General features: G+C 43.3%; 2 protein-coding genes across 4 annotated transcripts; one reads left to right on the top strand and one right to left on the bottom strand.

Annotated features, from left to right (window-relative positions):
* Window positions 1–1,184: 1,184 nt before the first annotated feature.
* Window positions 1,185–7,175, top strand: LOC119276086 (protein transport protein Sec61 subunit beta-like). Of its 2 annotated transcripts, none has more exons than XM_037557072.1 (2): window positions 1,185–1,328; window positions 6,752–7,175. In XM_037557072.1, the coding sequence occupies exon 2, from the start codon at window positions 6,766–6,768 to the stop codon at window positions 7,018–7,020; it is 255 nt and encodes an 84-aa protein (XP_037412969.1). In that variant the 5' UTR covers window positions 1,185–1,328; window positions 6,752–6,765; the 3' UTR covers window positions 7,021–7,175. The 2 variants fall into 2 exon arrangements, with proteins under 2 accessions (XP_037412969.1, XP_037412970.1); XM_037557073.1 differs by having other exon boundaries at window positions 1,226–1,328; window positions 6,756–7,175.
* Window positions 7,176–11,985: 4,810 nt separating this feature from the next.
* LOC119276085 lies at window positions 11,986–16,315 on the bottom strand. 2 transcript variants are annotated; one of them, XM_037557071.1, is made up of 6 exons: window positions 15,349–16,315; window positions 14,796–14,939; window positions 13,551–13,699; window positions 13,321–13,472; window positions 12,219–12,347; window positions 11,986–12,098 (listed from the first exon to the last, which is right to left on the bottom strand). In XM_037557071.1, the coding sequence occupies exons 2-5, from the start codon at window positions 14,806–14,808 to the stop codon at window positions 12,314–12,316; spliced, it is 348 nt and encodes a 115-aa protein (XP_037412968.1). In that variant the 5' UTR covers window positions 14,809–14,939; window positions 15,349–16,315; the 3' UTR covers window positions 11,986–12,098; window positions 12,219–12,313. The 2 variants fall into 2 exon arrangements, with proteins under 2 accessions (XP_037412968.1, XP_037412966.1); XM_037557069.1 differs by lacking the exons at window positions 11,986–12,098; window positions 12,219–12,347; window positions 15,349–16,315 and having other exon boundaries at window positions 12,901–13,472; window positions 14,796–14,965.
* Window positions 16,316–17,335: the final 1,020 nt, after the last annotated feature.

Here is a 17,335-nt window from a genome sequence, read left to right as displayed (position 1 = left end):
TGGATTTTTTTTTGAGGCAGTAAAAATCCATTTGTTTACTAAAAAATACCATGCGTACCCCACTGCACCCAATACGTGCAGAATTTTTGAAAATGCTAATATTTTTCAAATCATGATTTTGTTTATGAATTTGTGAATATTTTTTGAAATTGCGTATATTGTTTTAGAACTTGTCAACAAGTTTTTATACATAAGCGAATATTTCTTGAAATTTGGGAAGAAATCTTGATATTCAAAACAGTTTTTGTTTGTGACGAACATTTTTTGAAGTCATGAATATTTTTTTGAATCAGTGAACATTTTTTAAAAGATTGTTTTCTTTTTACATTTCCATACATTGTTTTGAATATTTTTTATAAATTCGTGGACATTCTTTTGTAGACACGAGCCTTTATTTTTGAATCTTGAACATTTTTGAATCGATGAATGTTCTAAAAAAACTCATGAACATTTTATAAATTCATGAATTTTTTTAGAAGGCAAAAACATAAATATAATGTAGCATGCATCCCTATATGTAGAAGACCATGCGCTTTGTTTTGGTGGCTTGCTGGCGTAGCAATGTGCCATAGTTCGCGGGTTCGAATCCCTGCGACGCGCCTTTTTGCCTTTTTTTGTTTTTTTCTCGGCCCACGACCCACTGACATATGGGCCTTATACAAACGTCGCCTGAGCTGGCCCGCATCACCTACGCAAATACGAGATACGTATGCAATGTGTAGAGCCAGGACTGTTGTTTCAACCTCAAGGACCGTATTGACCACATATTTTTATGTAGCAGGACCGTACTGAAGCAATACGCAAGTTCCAGGAGCAAGTTAGACGTCGCCCGCGACTATGAGGACTATAGATGCAATTATCTCGAAAATGAAGGCAAAACCAAAAGGGAAACACAGAAACAAAAGAAAACCGAAAGAGAAGCCTTGATAATTGGGCTGGCCCAATCGTATGGGGTGCGCGTTTGTTAGGATCCGCCCCCAGGCGGTGATCTAAAAGAAAGTGACGCCAGACAGGACATTTCGACGAGATAACTACGGTCAACTTTGCCGGGCGGGCGGAAGACTTCAGACCCTGTAGCCAAACGAACGGCCTAGATTGATGAATGGGGAGGCGCATGGTCCAATCAGATTGCGCGGGCCACGTCACGCACCCCGAGCGGACTATGGGCTCGACCCGACCCGAAAAGCGGCTAGCCCGTGCATAGATATAAGGGGCACGCACATCACGGAGAGCATTCCGCGGTCGAATTTCACGCACCAGGTTTGGATTTGGAAGCCAGACGGACAAGAGGAGAGGAGGATCAGCGAGTGCGAGGCCGAGTTCATCAGGTACGCGCGCGTAATCCTCCTATCTCATCACCACCATGCTGGATTGATTGATCCCCCGCCTGCGCGTCGTGTGTCCACAGAAGATGCGTTACCTTGTTGTCTTTGTGGTTTAGATCGCCTCCGCTTGCGTCCTAGGGAGGTCAGATTTGGTGAAATCTTGATGCGATTTCGGTTCCTTTGATCTGTTCGATGGATGGTTCGTTGGGAGTCGGAATATGTGTGCCGATCCGTCCGTGTTTCTCAGCCAGGCCATGTTCGATCGTGTGTTCATCCGCAGATTCTAAAGTGTTGTTTCGTAGATTCAGATTGGGCGTAGGAGATTTATTATGTTGCGTACGATCATTGCGACCCGTTTATATATGGTTAGATAATTTTCGCCTTCTATATTTGAATTCCTGATACGAAGAACCATGCTAGCATCCAAATTTCACTGCTTGTGTTATTCCTTTACCTGATCAATTGGCTCGTAGGCCTGCGTGTGCTCACCTTTTTTTACTTTTCTAAGATTATATCGTACGAGGAGACTCAAAAGAGCTGCAATTATTGACAGGATCTGAACGCACTTTTGTGTGACTGAAACTAGCATCCTCAGATTGATCCATTTTAAAATCGACTGAACATCTCTTGTTCACGCATATGCTGATTATTATTGTTCTATCCTGCATCTTTGTTTTGAAACAAAATCCTATACTGGGAAGAATAATATGGTTGTTATCTGAAGATGCACCTCGGAAGACAGCCTACTTATAGATTGAAAAAGAGTGCACCCCTTTGATCAGATATATAGTTCAACCTCCGTAAAGAAATATAAGAGCCTAACGCGGAAATCCTTTGGCATGGACGAGCGCGCTTGCTCATGGAATCGCCGGCCATTCATTTGCATAGGGATGCAGACCAATTCTAATATTATCGGTCGTACAGGATCATGTCACGGCCGCACACAGGTCTATAGCAGACAGCCGTTTGCGTCCGCCCTGGCAGCAGACGGCGGATGGGACCTGTGTCGAACTGTGCCAATGGCTCGTCTCGACGGTAGAAAGGGCACGTAACATTATCCTCCCCAGGGGCAGCAACGTGCTAGTTGGATGGGGTCGGCTCGGTCCACATCACGCGTTGATATTTCAGCCAGGCCAGCTGATCCCACATGCTTCATACAATGATCCCTCAAATTCTTTTTTCAAAAATAATTCAGATCTATTATTAAACTTCATCGACTACGTTCAGATGAACGAACTCGAGGAGGATTGAAGCCCGGAAGACAAACTCGAAGAAGAAGCACCGCCATCCGTTCGAGCGCTGCACCTGTGAGGACTAAAAAACCCTAACCTAACTACTAACCGAAACAGAGACACCGGGATTCCCCTCCACGCCACCCGCCGCCGGAGCAGCCGACAGAGGGGAGACGAACCCACGGGCTCGCCGGCGAAGCCTGGAGGAAAGTGTTTACCCTAAGGAAAAAGTCCAAAACGAACCTTGAAGTTGCAGACGAAAGCTAAATCAAACCCTAAACTTTGAATCCCGGAAATTGGCACTCTGAACTTGTAATCCCGGTCTATTTTGGACCATAGACCTGTTTGGCACACTGGGAATAAGAAAATCCCGGCCGGGATATCCTGCTACTCTGAATTTGGGCCGACCCACTATAACACAACAAGAAATCATGAACTTTAAAATATATTCACGCATTTCTAAATTTTCCAGCAGTTAAAAAACACTCCTGTTTTCTATTTATCGCACAAATTTAATTTATTTTGTGTTTTGATTTTTTTATGGAATTTTGAAATTCTATTCGCATTTTTAAAAGCTGCTTGTGATTCTAAAAACAACTATAAAAAATGTTCAGAGTTTCAACAGTTTTTCACATGCTATGAAAATGTTTCAGATTTTCAAAAATTGTGTCACATTTTATAAATAATGTTTTTATAATTTTGTAAATAATTTGTTTAGAAAATGTTTTGGATCGTTGGCTACGTACTCGTGTGGGCCGGCCGACCAGACATGAAGCGGGCTTTTCTTTTCTGAAAGCTGTACAAAAAATTTAAGTGCGAACACTTTTTGAAACATAAACATAATTTTAATGTGTGAATGCTTTTTGAAAATTTAGAAAATAGGAACAAATTTCGAAATCTGAACAAATTGTAAGAAAATATTTTGTGACATCTAAAAAATATCGCAGGTTTTATGAAAATGTACGGACCAATTCAAACAAATGTTTATACAATTTATAATAATATTTGTGTGATTCAAAAAATGTTTCGTACAATCGAAAAATGTAGCATTTCAATAATGTTCATGAGTTTCAAAAAATGTGTTTGTGACATTTTCAAACACAAATGTGTGTACAATGTGCGCGTTGTAAAAAATTGTGTCTTACATTTAACAGAATATACTTGGCATGTTTTTGAAAAATGTGGCTACATATTTAAAAATGTTGAACCATGCAGAAGAGTGTTCGTTTGGTTTTATAAAATGTTTATTGTCATTGAGAAAATGTAAACATGCATTTGGAAAAAATATAACCATGTATTCAAAAAAAATGAAACAATTTAATTTAAAAATGTACATAATGTATATGGAAGTATCAAAAGTTTATCAAAAAATATTTTATGTGTGCGTTAAAAATGTACATTGGATAAGAAGAAAAAATAGACAGGAGTAAAAAAGAGATAAGGAAAAAAACAAAACAAGGAAAGAAAAAGGAAACCCAGAGCAGTGCGCGCACGCGAGCGACGACGTTAATGGGCTGGCCTAATTCAGCAAATACCGGCTAAGTCCTCTCAAGGTTAAAAATAGACCGGGATAAGGGAGTTTGGTGTGCTGATTCCAGGGATTGAGAGTTTAGGGTTTGATTTAGCTTTCGCTGACAAATTCAAGGTTTGTTTTAGACTTTTTCCTTACCCTAACCGTCAAGGGATAGGGGAGGGAGAGAGAAACCCTAGATGGGTTCTCAACTTGGACGGGCTAATGCTGATAGCGGTCCTCCAAATTCAAAAAAGAACCCTAGCCACACCAAAACGACGAACACAAATCCGGGCCAATTTTCTTTTTTCTTTTCGAAAAGGAAGGATAACCTCCAACCTCTTTATCACCCATTTTTATTATTATTCAATGGAGTATGACAAAATGAATATACAGATCAACTCAAAGCCGTGACGAACTAAATTGCTACACCTACAAATTTGATAATGTGCTCAGATCGCACCATGGTGTACCCATGGTGCTTGTTCGCTGAAAACGGACGGCAGGCCGCTCGTCGATGGTGTTCCGCCCACAAACAAATATTTTAAGGACCCCGCAAAAATATATTTTAAGGAGCCCAATGTTTTTCGGGTTTGCAGAAAAATCTCTAGTGAAGTTTTTCAGCTGCGCGACGAGCATGGACAATTTTTTGCCGACCAAGGATTCCGAATATTAAGGTGTAATTTCTGAATAGATGTTTGGCAACTACTCAGTTTCAAAATGTCTTTACCCATGTGTCAAGCATTTGGCACCTTTATCAGTTTTAAAATGTCACCATCTGGGTTGTCAACATCGTTTAGAGAATGCAGCCATCTAAAGCCGTAGTATTTGAACACATGGTTGCAAAGTCTCTTCTGCAGAATGTGATCATGCATGCATTTGTAACCTGATTGGCAAAATCAGGCAGGTTCAAAAGACGACCCCTTAGTTGCCAACATTAATTCATGCTGGCTGGACACCTGTGTCAATCACTGCTCTTCCAAAGCATGCTTGTCAAAGGTTCCAGTGTAAAAAATATAAGCTTTTGCCAGATGCCAGCCCACCTGCTTGGCTGGGGTGGTTTGTAATTATTTTTTCCAATTAGCCTCTTTGCGATCAAGACGAGCCTGCAAAATATCCCACTGAGCACAGATGCTCTAAAAACCCTCCCCTTACCGTTGCATGGCTATCAATCTTCGCCAACATATTTTCAAATTATCAAACCCGCCCCGGATAACTAGAACCATTTAATTACCATGCCGAATTACCATCAAATCCACACAGTTCTCACGGAAACACTCCATACCACAATTGTAGTTCACAAACACGCAAAGCATCTCTCCATTACAAACCACTTAAACATAGGCCATGCGTTCATTCACACGATGATAGGGACCATGCTCGGCAGGGAATACGTACAGATAACTTCGACCTCAAACCATCAGGATACTTGTCTGGTCCGGAGTGACTCGTTTGCACTTTCCAGACCGGAAAGGCAGACTTTTTATATTCTATAACAGCAGATCATCACTCCAGGATGCCCCCATACATGTGGTTGGGGTAGTCACCATGATTTCCTTTCCAGGTGAGCACTTCATAAGCCATCTGCTTCCGTAGAAACGAAATCAGACTCTGAAGAAAAGCACATATCCATTAGAATGTGAACTACCCTGTGCGAACACATCCACTGCTCCTCCCTCAGCTTCAACCATCTCTAGTGTCGGCTAGATGGCCACTGAGAACACATCGCCGTACATGGCTGGGACGGCGAACCTGTTCATAGGGATTGGGGCGACCCTTCTCAGGATACAACAGATGCTTAATATTCCAATCTAGTAGGGATGATCATAAACCATACCTGTCGATCGGATCTGATAGGAACTCCAGTCAGCCGCCAAGGCCGCCATGGCTACTGTTCGACAACAGAAATCGACCCTGTGATGTCGTATTAAATGGCCCCACCACTTGTTGGACTGACGCCGTGATTCGTGGACGGAACACCTTGTTCGGTAGGACCTGTACCACCAGTACATCATGCGGTCCTGGTATGTCTGCCGTCTCCTGCGCTAATACTACGAACTGCTAGCTGCCACGCGACCTTGCTCCATTCGTCCGCGTACCAGGAGCAGGCGAGCTCGTCCGCCATATTGCCGTTCTCAGCCTAATGCTCTTATATTTATTTACAAAGGGAGTACTTATCAAATTTGTTCTTCCCTTTACTCTCAGGACAATAAAGTTGCGTATAGATGATGTAAACTAATTCTCCTGGTGTATTGATGATTGATAATTGGATTTTGTGTCACGCCACACTGAACAAGTGTCAGTTAACTGTGGAACAAATTCAGTCGTTTGTTGATAAAAAAATCAGTATTTTATTCTTACAAAATTATTGGATTCGACAAAATTCAGTATAGCTCTGAGCAGCATTTTCGTTTTGGTTCCATATTGTAGGTTACCGTTTACTAGTAATTTTCATAGCATTTGGAAGCAGCACTTTATTTACCCTTCTCTTAGTCAACAGAAGATGTAGCGAGACACCACTTGATGCCATATGACTATGTCTCATTTTTTATATACCTGTGTACTTCTCCAACAAACTTACTGATGATGCATGCCGTTTGATCATTTTCAACACCATGTATGTTTTGGTCCGTTATGATACTAATGCTACAATCCTTCTGATCGCACCTTGCACTTCCATGTAGGTAGGTAAGACAAGATGGTGGCTAATGGTGACGCACCTGCAAGAGGGAGTGCAGCTGCAGCTGCAAGCCTGCGCCGACGTAGAACCACCGGTGGTGGTGCTGCTGCTGGAGGTGGTGGTGGTGGTGCCAGTACAATGCTTCAGTTCTACACCGATGAGGCTGCTGGGCGCAAGATGTCCCCAAATGCTGTTCTGATCATGAGCATAGGGTTTATTGCCGTCGTTGCCGTACTCCATGTTTTCGGCAAGCTGTACCGCACCCCTAATTAGCTTCCATATATGAAAACTGAGTTTATGGGTCTATGAATAGCGAAGTCGTAGACTTTGCATAGCAAATGACTGTCGGGCCCTGGAAAGATTTACCTTGTACTCCTATAATACTGAGATGTTATTGTCGAACCTTTGCAAGGTGTTTTGTCTTGTCATTTGTTCTTTACACTTACTAGCAAAAAGGCCCATGCGTTGCAACGGGAGAAAAAAAATCATTATCTTTAAAGACCATGACAACATTTTGTTGCTTCACCGATAACATTTTGGCGAACATTTTCTTCAATTCCCTTAACACTTTTTAATACAGGAACTTTTCTAAGACTCGTGAACATTTTTTTATTTCCCAAACTTTTTTTCCAAAATTGCGAATATTTTTTGAATATGCATATTTTTGAATCCACAAAGATATTATGATTTACAAAATTTTAGTCTTAAAGTCATATTATTTGGAATTTTCAGCTCAATCAGAATATATTTGAGTGGATATTTTTCTTTTCTTTTCTATTTTATTTTTGAAAATTAAGAATTTGTTCAGCAATGCTCAGTGCTCCCAAGGCCTAACCGGCCGAACAACTTTGCCACAGAGATGTGATGCCCCAAAGGCGTCGACAAAGTCGCTTCGGTGCTTGCGGTGCGGTTGATTGGCCACAGAAAGAACACTTGTAGCAACCCGCCATAGGTAGCTTTGCAGAATGAGATTATATATTAGCTTTCGTGTGGTTTCAGGATGCATGTTTAGCTTGCCATCATTTGTTTAAAAAAGTTGCTATTCTAAACGTCGTGGCACATAGATTTTTGTATGGTGTAATTGTCTCTCCAAAGACCTGGACTCATTGATATTCAAAGACCTGTGAGATGATGGTGTTCTGTTCGGGACAAATCTTGCTTTTAATCAATTAGAATCCGTGTTAGGGTTAGATATTTTGAACTGGCACATGGAGCAATAATCCTGTCCATTTTCATTTATCCTGCAATGGAAAAAAGGAACATAACGGGTATTGATAATGGCAGGAATGGGCATTTATTTTGAACAATGCATGCGCTGTACGAAGACGTGGTTTACATGCGCTGCCACTGTGCAAAAATGAGTACTACGGTGCCGTGTAAAACACCTATTAAAATAGAAGAAGAAAACACCACCGCACCACACGTACCCAACATCCATCTCCACCTGCCACGATTCCTCCCACCAGCCCCCACCTCCCTCCTCCTCTAGCGCATCTCCCCCAGATCCATCTTCTGCCTTTCTCGGGGTGCCGCGCCGCCCCACTCCCACGGGCACCGCAGCCTCCTCCTCCGCCCGGTTTCTTTCCCCGTCGGCACCGTGGCCGCACGGGGGCCTCCTCTCATGCCCGGCCTCTTTCCCGACGGCATGGCGACCTCCTCCCCCATCCGGCTTCTTCCCCCGCCGGCACCACGACCTCCTCCCCGGCGCCACCGCGAACCCGGTTGTGCGCCACCTGGGGAGCGACCCCCCTGCTCTGGCGTGCGCGCGCGGGCGAGCAATCCGCCGCGGCGGCAGCCACCAATTTCCGGAGCGGCGCGCCACGGACAGACCGATGGCGGCGTCCCGGCCCCGATCCGGTGACCGGCCCTTCCCTCCCTCCTTCCATGCCACGTGACACACACACGCGCACCTGCCACCGCCAGGGCACCAGCTCGCCCCCCGCTGGCCCTTCCCTTCCTTCCATCTCTGTCCCTCTTGCGCCGCCTCCTCTAGCCACCACCGTATCAGCTGAGCACCCCCGCGCCCGGGGCAAGCGTTGCCGCCGGCGAGCTCCTCCTATGTGCATCCCCTTCCTTTTCTCTGCAGGGGTGTTTTTGCAAAACGAAGCGTTTCTCTTAGATTCCAACTTAAGATAGGAGTGCGGGTTAATTTCTTATAAACAGAGAGACTTTTTTTGCAAAATTGCTAGCGACGACAGACGACAGAAACCCAATTCTCTTTATTATTGTTAGGTAAAGATTAGTAAGCGGCGGACTGCCAGAACACCCTCATCTCTTCCTCATATATGAATTGAGTTTGAGGGTTCACAAACAACTTAAACATATGAGGACGAAGTAGGGAGGACGAAGTAGGGGGTCCAATAATTGGGTGACCTTTTTTCCTGCTGGATTGTCCGTGGAAACAAATTGGGACAAAATATTCTTCTCTCCTATCCAGATTGTGTGCGAACAAATGGAGACAAAGTAATGGGGGTCGAATCATAGACGCTCTAAGTGCAGCAACAATTTGCTCCCTCCCTTCCGAGTCCCACCACACTCGTGCTTCAGTCAACCGAAATTTTATCGACAACATTACCATTCCTGGCATATTTTATCTTTCGATGGCATTAACAATCTACTCCCTCCGTTCTTAAATATTTATCTTTTTAAAGATTTCAATTGGACTATCATATACAGATGTATATAGACAACATATTTTAGAGTATAGATTCATTCATTTTGCCATATATAGTCACTTGTTGAAATCTCTAGAAAGACGAATATTTAAAAACAGAGGGAGTATTGATCATCCTTAAAAGGGCATATGATGTTAGTTACAACCAGCTAACTACAAAATCATGTATTAAGGGAAACATTTCTCTCCGGTCTGCCGGCGCAAACTCACGCCGGTCGCTCGCGACCTGTCCCATTCAGGGGGATCGTGCGTATGTGGTACGCCCAAGTGTGCTTCGAGAATCCTCCCGGCCTCATCCACAACACCGCTCATTCTCCTCCACACACAGCTCCCAGCTCATTTCTTTTTCTTCTCTTCTTTCTCCACACCGCTCCCCTCACATCCACATCCAATACGAAACAAAAATAGCCATCTCCATCGCCCCCCATCTCCTAAGCTGCAGATTCCATCCTCTCCTACATATCCCGTCTGCTACTCCTCCGACGAGCTCCCCATGCGATCCAACCTCTACTCCGTAGCGACCTTCTCCATTGCTATCTTTGCTGCATGGGCGAGCAGTCAGCGGGGTATTGGCCGGTGCTGCACAAGCAGTAGCCCACGAGGATTTCGTGCGTGCAGTGGCCGTTGCTAGCCGGCGCTCGTCGCTGCTGCTACTACGTCCCCGTGGTGCTGCTACCGGCGCGGCGAGGAGCTACAACCGGCGCGTGGCCGTGCTGCAGTCAGCACAAGCAGTGCTGGAACCGGCAAGCGGAGACGGTGTTATTCTTTGCTGGAACCAGTTCTTCTTTTTGCTGGAACCAACCCCAATTTTTGCTACCACGGTCTGCTGGAAACAGTTATTCATTTTGTTGGAACCAACCCCAATTTCTGCTACCACGGTCTTCAAGTTTTGCTGGAAACAGTTCTTCATTTTGCTGGAACAAACCCCAATTTCTGCTACCACCGTCTTCAAGTTTTGCTGGAACTAGCCCATTTTTTTGCTGCCATGGTGTTTTTTTGCTGGAACCTATGTATCACCTTGCTACCATGGTTTTTAGTTTTTTACTGGAACCTATGTACCACTTTGCTACCACCATCGTCGTTTTTTTGCTGGAAACCAACCCAAAATTTGCTACCATGTTTTTGTTTTTTCTGGAACCAGTGCACCATTTTGTTACCACCGTTTAGGATTTTTGCTACTATCGGTTTGTAGATTTGCTACATCCCTATTTTCATGGTGATTTCTGCTGTTTCATGCCCGTGGGAATAAGAGCTTGGAGGATTGGGGGTTGCTAAGCGGTGCGGACGACGACCATCGAGGGTGCTGACGAGCTTTTCGACGAGCGCGGGATGCTGCGAGGAGGGCTGACGCTGGGGCGCTGCCGCGCTCGCCGGAGTGCACACGCACATTGACGGCGGCAGATCGCCCGTGTCAGTTGGAGTAGGAGAGCTTTTTTTTATTGATATAGGGCGTTTTTCGCGAGATCAGACGGCCCTGGGTGGACTAATCAGACGGCTGCGCGTCGACCGGCCGAAATTTGGCGGCGCCTATCATCGCCCATTTTACAAACACCTAAATTCTTACCAACGTCATTAGTTCACGCACAAATTTATTGCTATCACTCCCTCACACACACAACTTCATTTAAAATAAAACCATGTAACCGAGTCTTCACATGGTTAATCTTGTCGTAGGCGTTCCAGATGCAGCATATGGAGAACATCTTGGCCTATATGATAATGAAAAAAGAAAGGTTCATACAATGTATCCTAGTAACCTTAAGATAAATATAAATTACTTCTACAAATAACTTTGAAACCACAATTCTCTGATTTGAAAACACAATCTCCCACACTTACGTCTTCTCAAGCAGTACATTGATACTTTCTACCAAGCAAAACATCAAAATAGCTAAGAAATGTCAAGATAGCTTGAAACAGAAAATGAGTTAATCAGTACTATCATATTATAATCAAGAAAATATCATTATTTCAATATCCAAAATTAGAAACCATCGATTTAGTATGATTGACACATTTACTGGGAATGTGACATGTCATTTGCTCTATGATGTCCCACAACATTACTAAAACAGGGAGATTGTTTGCATACAGATCATTGTATTTCTGCTAAAAAATAATTGCTGGAACTTTACTTTAAAAATGCAATGCTCTAATGTATCCATTGTGAAAATATCAATAATGCGAAAATGGCAGTCACATACCAGCCCAGATCGCAATAGTTTCAGCTTGGGAACTTGTTGCTAATTGAAGTGGGTTAATATATGGTAAATGAATTAAAATGGAGCAAATGTGTCCCATAAATTTAATAAATCTTTGAAAAAACATTCGATGATAGAGATTCAGGATAAAAATGCAATGCGGCCTAGCTAAAATTTTGGGATAAATTGCTTTCGAAAAAACAGAATATGTCTAAATTAGTGCATGACTGATGCCATAGAAATTATTGATCAAAGTATCATCCACTAATAATTGTGTTCATCTTAGATTTTTGGTTCACATGTCAGCATTAAGTATCTAAACATGAGGATGGTAGAAGCTGCAACACATGATTAGAGATAACCTGGTGTTTATACTTATCTAGCAACATGGTGTCTCAGTAGGCAATACTCGATAAGAACCAGATTGTTTTGGTAGTAGACGCCTCACGACTTGCTTTAGAACCAGGGCCCCGACACTACTAATCGATCCATTTAAGTTACAAATTAGTAAAAGTTAAATTGACGAACAAAAAGTAGCTCCAGCTCCCGCTTGAAACTCGTACCCAATTCTATTACAATTTGTAAAAATGCCTGACCTGCAGAGCGTCCTCCACATGCAAATGGTAAGTAGCAAAGCGTTGCAATGAACATGTGGCTCCCACCTTCTTCCACTGTCTCCACTCTCCAGCTATCACTGCATTCTTTCTCTCCACAGTTGCATATCCCTTTTCATGTATATAAGAAACATAGAGTTTGATGGACAAAATATTTTATGAAACTTATATAAAAGTCAAAAGCATCTACAAATAGAAAGCAAGTACGTTTACTATTTATCTCTTCTACATCATTGCTGGATTTACAGTTCATGTAATGGAGCACGTGCAATGAGGAACATATCAATCAGGCTAATGGCAGTATACTTGCACACTGTCTCGTATATCCTCTAAAGTTTTTCTAATCCCCTCCCGAGATACAGAAATCACAACTCACCTCGGTTCTCTGTTCATAACAAACGGTGGAACTGCACATAGATGGCAAGAACCAGGATTTCGAGTAATCTGTCGAGCTCCACATTCTGGGTCTCCGACTTTCCGGCGCGTGACAAAAAAAAACATTGTGGGTCGATGCACATCTGCGGTGCGCCAAGAAACAGCGCTGGCGATGCTTCAATCTTAGGCGCGAGGAAACGGCGGGGCAGCGCCTGCTTGCGACGGCAGCAGCGGGCGGCGTTTGCTGGTGTGGGTGGAGGCGACATGGGGTAATAGTCTCATAGTGCATCTGTGGTTCTTTGACACTCGAAGCGAAACACAATGCTAGTAAATAAAAAGAATAAAAACATACAGAGTTGTGGCACTGTATGTTTTGTATGTCTGGAGATCAAAACATCAACCTTTCTTGAAGGCACAGGGAAGTTTTTTCAATGAACAGCATAAATATTACTGTTTTTTTTCCGAGAAAAGTACCATGTGAGTTTCAAAGTGGTCTATTGATATCATATAGTCCTACCTGGCTACGATGTCAAGTTATGTCTTCTTAATTTTTAGACAGTTACATGACTTCTTTTCAGTAATACAACACAGTACATGGGGTTTTCTGCATAATGAAATTCCTTCTTTTCAGAAAATGACAGCACATACACTGCTAAAATATATGGTACATGATATATAATATGTAGGAGGGAGTGCAACACTTACATACCTGTCAAAAAGGTGAAGTCTAATGATGACATCTGCAAGATTAGAATTAGCCAAGTCCATAAGTTGAAAGAGCTTCTTTCTTTTCCTTATGAAGTCCCCAGTCTTCTCCATGATATGATTGATTTCAGTAAATTCCTCAACCATATCATCGACCTATTAAAGTAGCATCTTAGAACTTGAAACATTGCAACCACTTGGAAATAGTTTATTGACTTTGCTCAATCACAGTACCTGCTGTATGTAATGAGCAAGAACGATGCTTTGACCAGGAACACTTGAAATGATCCAAATTCCATCGATATCTAAACTTTTAAGAACTATATAATCAAGACCTCCTTTCATCCATGTTGTCAGGGATGGCTTATCAACTACCGCATAATCTGGTAATTGTGAAATAAATGTCATCATGTGAGAATATAATACAGGTTCAGTGTTACAAAAGTGGGTTAGGCGCAAAAGTGGATTAGGCGCTAGGTGCCATATGACTGGGTGCCTATATACTTATGCAGGTGCAGCTACATCATTTGAACTGTTCTGTATATAAATAACTAAAGAGCATTCTAGATAATTGCACTCTTGGAACATGAGGCTTGACTCAAACTTCTCATATTTCGAAATATGCATCTTTAAGGGCCTGTTCTGAAGTCCTCCAACTCCAGGCTTCACAAACTCCATGTGCGAAGCAGAGCCGAACGATTCTAGCTCCAAAAGCTTAGCTTTGAGAAGCTGGATGGATCCTAGTGTAAAAAGCGTGGAGTTGGAGTAGGAAATCGCAGCTTCAGGAATCCTCCAAAACGTGGAGTTGGCTGAAATTACGTGGTTTGCCACCGCCAAGTGAACATAACGTTTCGTTTAGTCTCTCTCCTCCCTTCGTTCCTCGTGAAAACTGGCTCGTGGCTCCTTCCTTGTACAGAAACACCTCTCTCCTTCTCTTTTGGGCTGCATGCTTGGCCCATGGGACGATTTCCACCCAGCCCAATATGGCGCTAGACATGTGAGCAGCCGCTACCAGCCCAAAGTGACGACAGAGAAGCTGTTTTCGCTGCCGAACGGATGTGAATCGCTACACGGAGTGAGAAGCTGGGTTGAGAAGCAGAATTTTTGGAGTTGGGAGAGTTGGGAGGACTTCAGAACAGGCCCTAAACATGCAATTGTGCATGGACTGCCACTCACATAACCCACCGCGCCTTGTACAACATTGCACATGTTTCACGGTAAATTCTACAAACAATTAGGAACGCCAGTATCCAGAAGCCATATAAAGGTTCAGCCAAACATAAATTAAATTCAGAGCAATTCTCTTGATCCTCAATGGTCTTTACTAAATATTAGCAGTCATTATCATCAAAGGAAATTGGATTGATCGTGCACATACATGGCAATGAAAGAAGAAAGATGGGTACAAATCAATGAGGAAAACTACACTATTTAGCAATTTACACAATAACAGGCCAGCTCATGATAGCGTGGACATACCATATTTCCTCATCTCCGGAAGCCATCCCGAAGCATGTTCCTGATCATATAAAGGTACTACTCAGATTCATGATCACCAATATTGAACAGCCCAGAAGAACCATATTGGAAGACAACCACACTGTGATAGCAAAATCTGTTGTTCTGCACCCCAATGCCCAACAAAAACGTGAGATAAATGAGGTTATATAATGTACATACAGCATGTTCAACAAACGATCAAACATCAATATAATTGTTGGCCCGCAAAATATGTGGTGCTACACTGAAATCAGTTACCATGATCTCTGGAGGAATTCAGGGTAGCAGAGCGCAGTGTAGTTTACCGACCAAGTGGATGGATTTACCACGTCGCTTAGGTGATGTAAAAGATTGGATAAAGAAAATCAAACAAAGGTCGTTTTTCATTCCTCGTCACCAAATCACTGTGGCCTCCCACAATAATGTTAGATGAGAGATTGAAAAAACATAGTAGCAGTGTAGCACGCAAGGTCTTCCTTGCAGAACTATCATCAAACACCCAGCGTACAACCACCTGCGCATTCTAACTTACCTGATGAAGAGGAAGTAGGCCCCGACGGGGATCCTCCTCCTGTGGAGGCCTTCTTCCTCGTCCTGCGGAGGCGCGGGAGCCGGGGCCGCCTCTACCGCCGCCCGGATCCAGGCCCAGAAGACTGAGCTTCCGAGGCTAGAATCGCGGGCGTCATCGGGAGCGGTTGCAGCGACCGCCATGACCGAGGAAAAAGTAGACACGCGGGCGGGGAGGCGCGGCAGGCTCGCCGAAGTGGACCTCGATGGTGGCGGCACGCGCGCAGCCGCCCCATTGGTTGAAGGCTTGAAGCGACTGGGTGTCGTGCCATGACGCGAGCAGCAAAGCTATGGGAGAGGCCCTGTGCGGAACTCCTCTTTTTCCTCTGCTACCAAAAAATACACGGACGATCGATACGTCGAGGACGGCGGCCGCGAGGCGGAGAGAGGGACCGAGAGTGCGGCGGCGCTGGGCTCGCGTTGAGGCGATAGGCTGGGTGGATGGGCACCATAGGTGCAGCGCTTAGGATGGAATCGATCCGAAAGCCACGGGGATCTGGGGACGCGGTGCGCTAGGACGGTTGGCAGACTACGGCGTCCGCTCGGGCAGAACATTTGATCTGCACCGTTGATCTAGGTGTCAGACAATTGACGTAATATAGACGGTAAGTCTGTATATATAATCGAATAAAATTTTGTTTGGCTACTCTGACCAACCTGTGTATATAAAAAAAAAATGTGTTTCTTGGAAACCCAGGATTTCACAGTTGTGGGGAAATTACTTTAGTTCATTTCCTAAAAATGCGATTCCTAAATATTGGATCATAACTGATTTTCTTACTCTCCTCTTTCCTTAACTCCTTCCTCAACTCTCTGTTTTTCATACTTGTGAACCGTTATCATAGCCGTAGAATAACGCTTGTATCAGTTGCATTAGTAAGCATCATGCATCATATTTAATTTCCGTGAATTTTGAATTGGGGAAATTTGAAGTCTCCAGATTTAAATAAAGGGCAAAGAACCTTGAAATTGCATTCAATGAATCCAAAATGCCCTTAAGAGTAGTTCGGAGAATTTTGGCAGGAACTATATATCAAACCAAAATTTATGAATATTTTTAAGAGTTGTGTTGGACTCGCGAACCAACCTGTGGTTGGATGGTTAGAGGGACTGTGGTATCCCAGCCCGCCAGGGTTCAAATCCTGGTGCTCGCATTTATTCCTGGATTTATTTTAGGATTTCCGACGATGCACATTCAATGGGACGAGACGTTCCCGTCGACGACGAGGTGCCTACGGTGACTTCGTAAATTTCAAGATGATATGCCGGCTCAGTCTTTCGGAGGTGCTCATAGGGGTAGGGGGTGCGTGTGTGCGTTCATAGGGATGAGTATATGCGCGTGTATATGAGCGCTTGTGTCTGTACTGATGTTCAAAAAAAAATAGTTGTGTTGGACTCTAAGTTTAAATCATTATTGTATTTGGATTTGGATTTATGTTCTTAATATATGGAATATATTTTCAAATGTCTCTGAAATAGTATATGTGCATTTGGAAATGTCGAAAAAAGTCACATAAAATTATTTAGAGTATCCTTGCACTGGTTTGAATTCATTTTTGAATTTTTGATCAGTGGCAATCAAATAAAAAAAGAAAACAAAACAGAGCAGAGAGATTCAAATTCAAACAAAGAAAAGTTCAAACTTGGATAAAAATATTCTAATGGTCACTTGCAAACTTTTGGAACACAAGGAAAAAAGTATTACTGAATTTCAAACCATAGATCAAAAGTTATGATCACTTCAAGTCACATTTCAAAAGCTTTGCCATGGCAACACTTCTGAAACTCTGCACAGTGAAAACTAAGCCAAAACGGCTGCCATGGCAGCAGTTTCAGTTGTGGCACTAAAGTTTAACTAAGTTCAAATTTAACTGAGGCCATGGAAAGAATTCGCAGTAGACGCTCCGGATGAGGCCCGTGCAATTTACAAGGCAGCAATCAGAGCGGATGTA

Source organism: Triticum dicoccoides, chromosome 3B (assembly GCF_002162155.2).
Source record: "Triticum dicoccoides isolate Atlit2015 ecotype Zavitan chromosome 3B, WEW_v2.0, whole genome shotgun sequence".
In the NCBI taxonomy this organism is placed as follows: domain Eukaryota; kingdom Viridiplantae; phylum Streptophyta; class Magnoliopsida; order Poales; family Poaceae; genus Triticum; species Triticum dicoccoides.
The sequence above is the reverse complement of the archived record's forward strand: the minus strand, read 5'-3'. Positions and strand labels throughout refer to the sequence as shown.

Bases quoted from the DNA above. Each gene is read 5' to 3' on its own strand.
- LOC119276085 (XM_037557069.1), bottom strand. The intron at 13,473-13,550 runs GTACTGTGATTG...CTACTTTAATAG, and splicing joins TTGCTCATTACATACAGCAG to GTCGATGATATGGTTGAGGA.
- LOC119276086 (XM_037557072.1), top strand. From the start codon at position 6,766: ATGGTGGCTAATGGTGACGCACCTGCAAGAGGGAGTGCAGCTGCAGCT.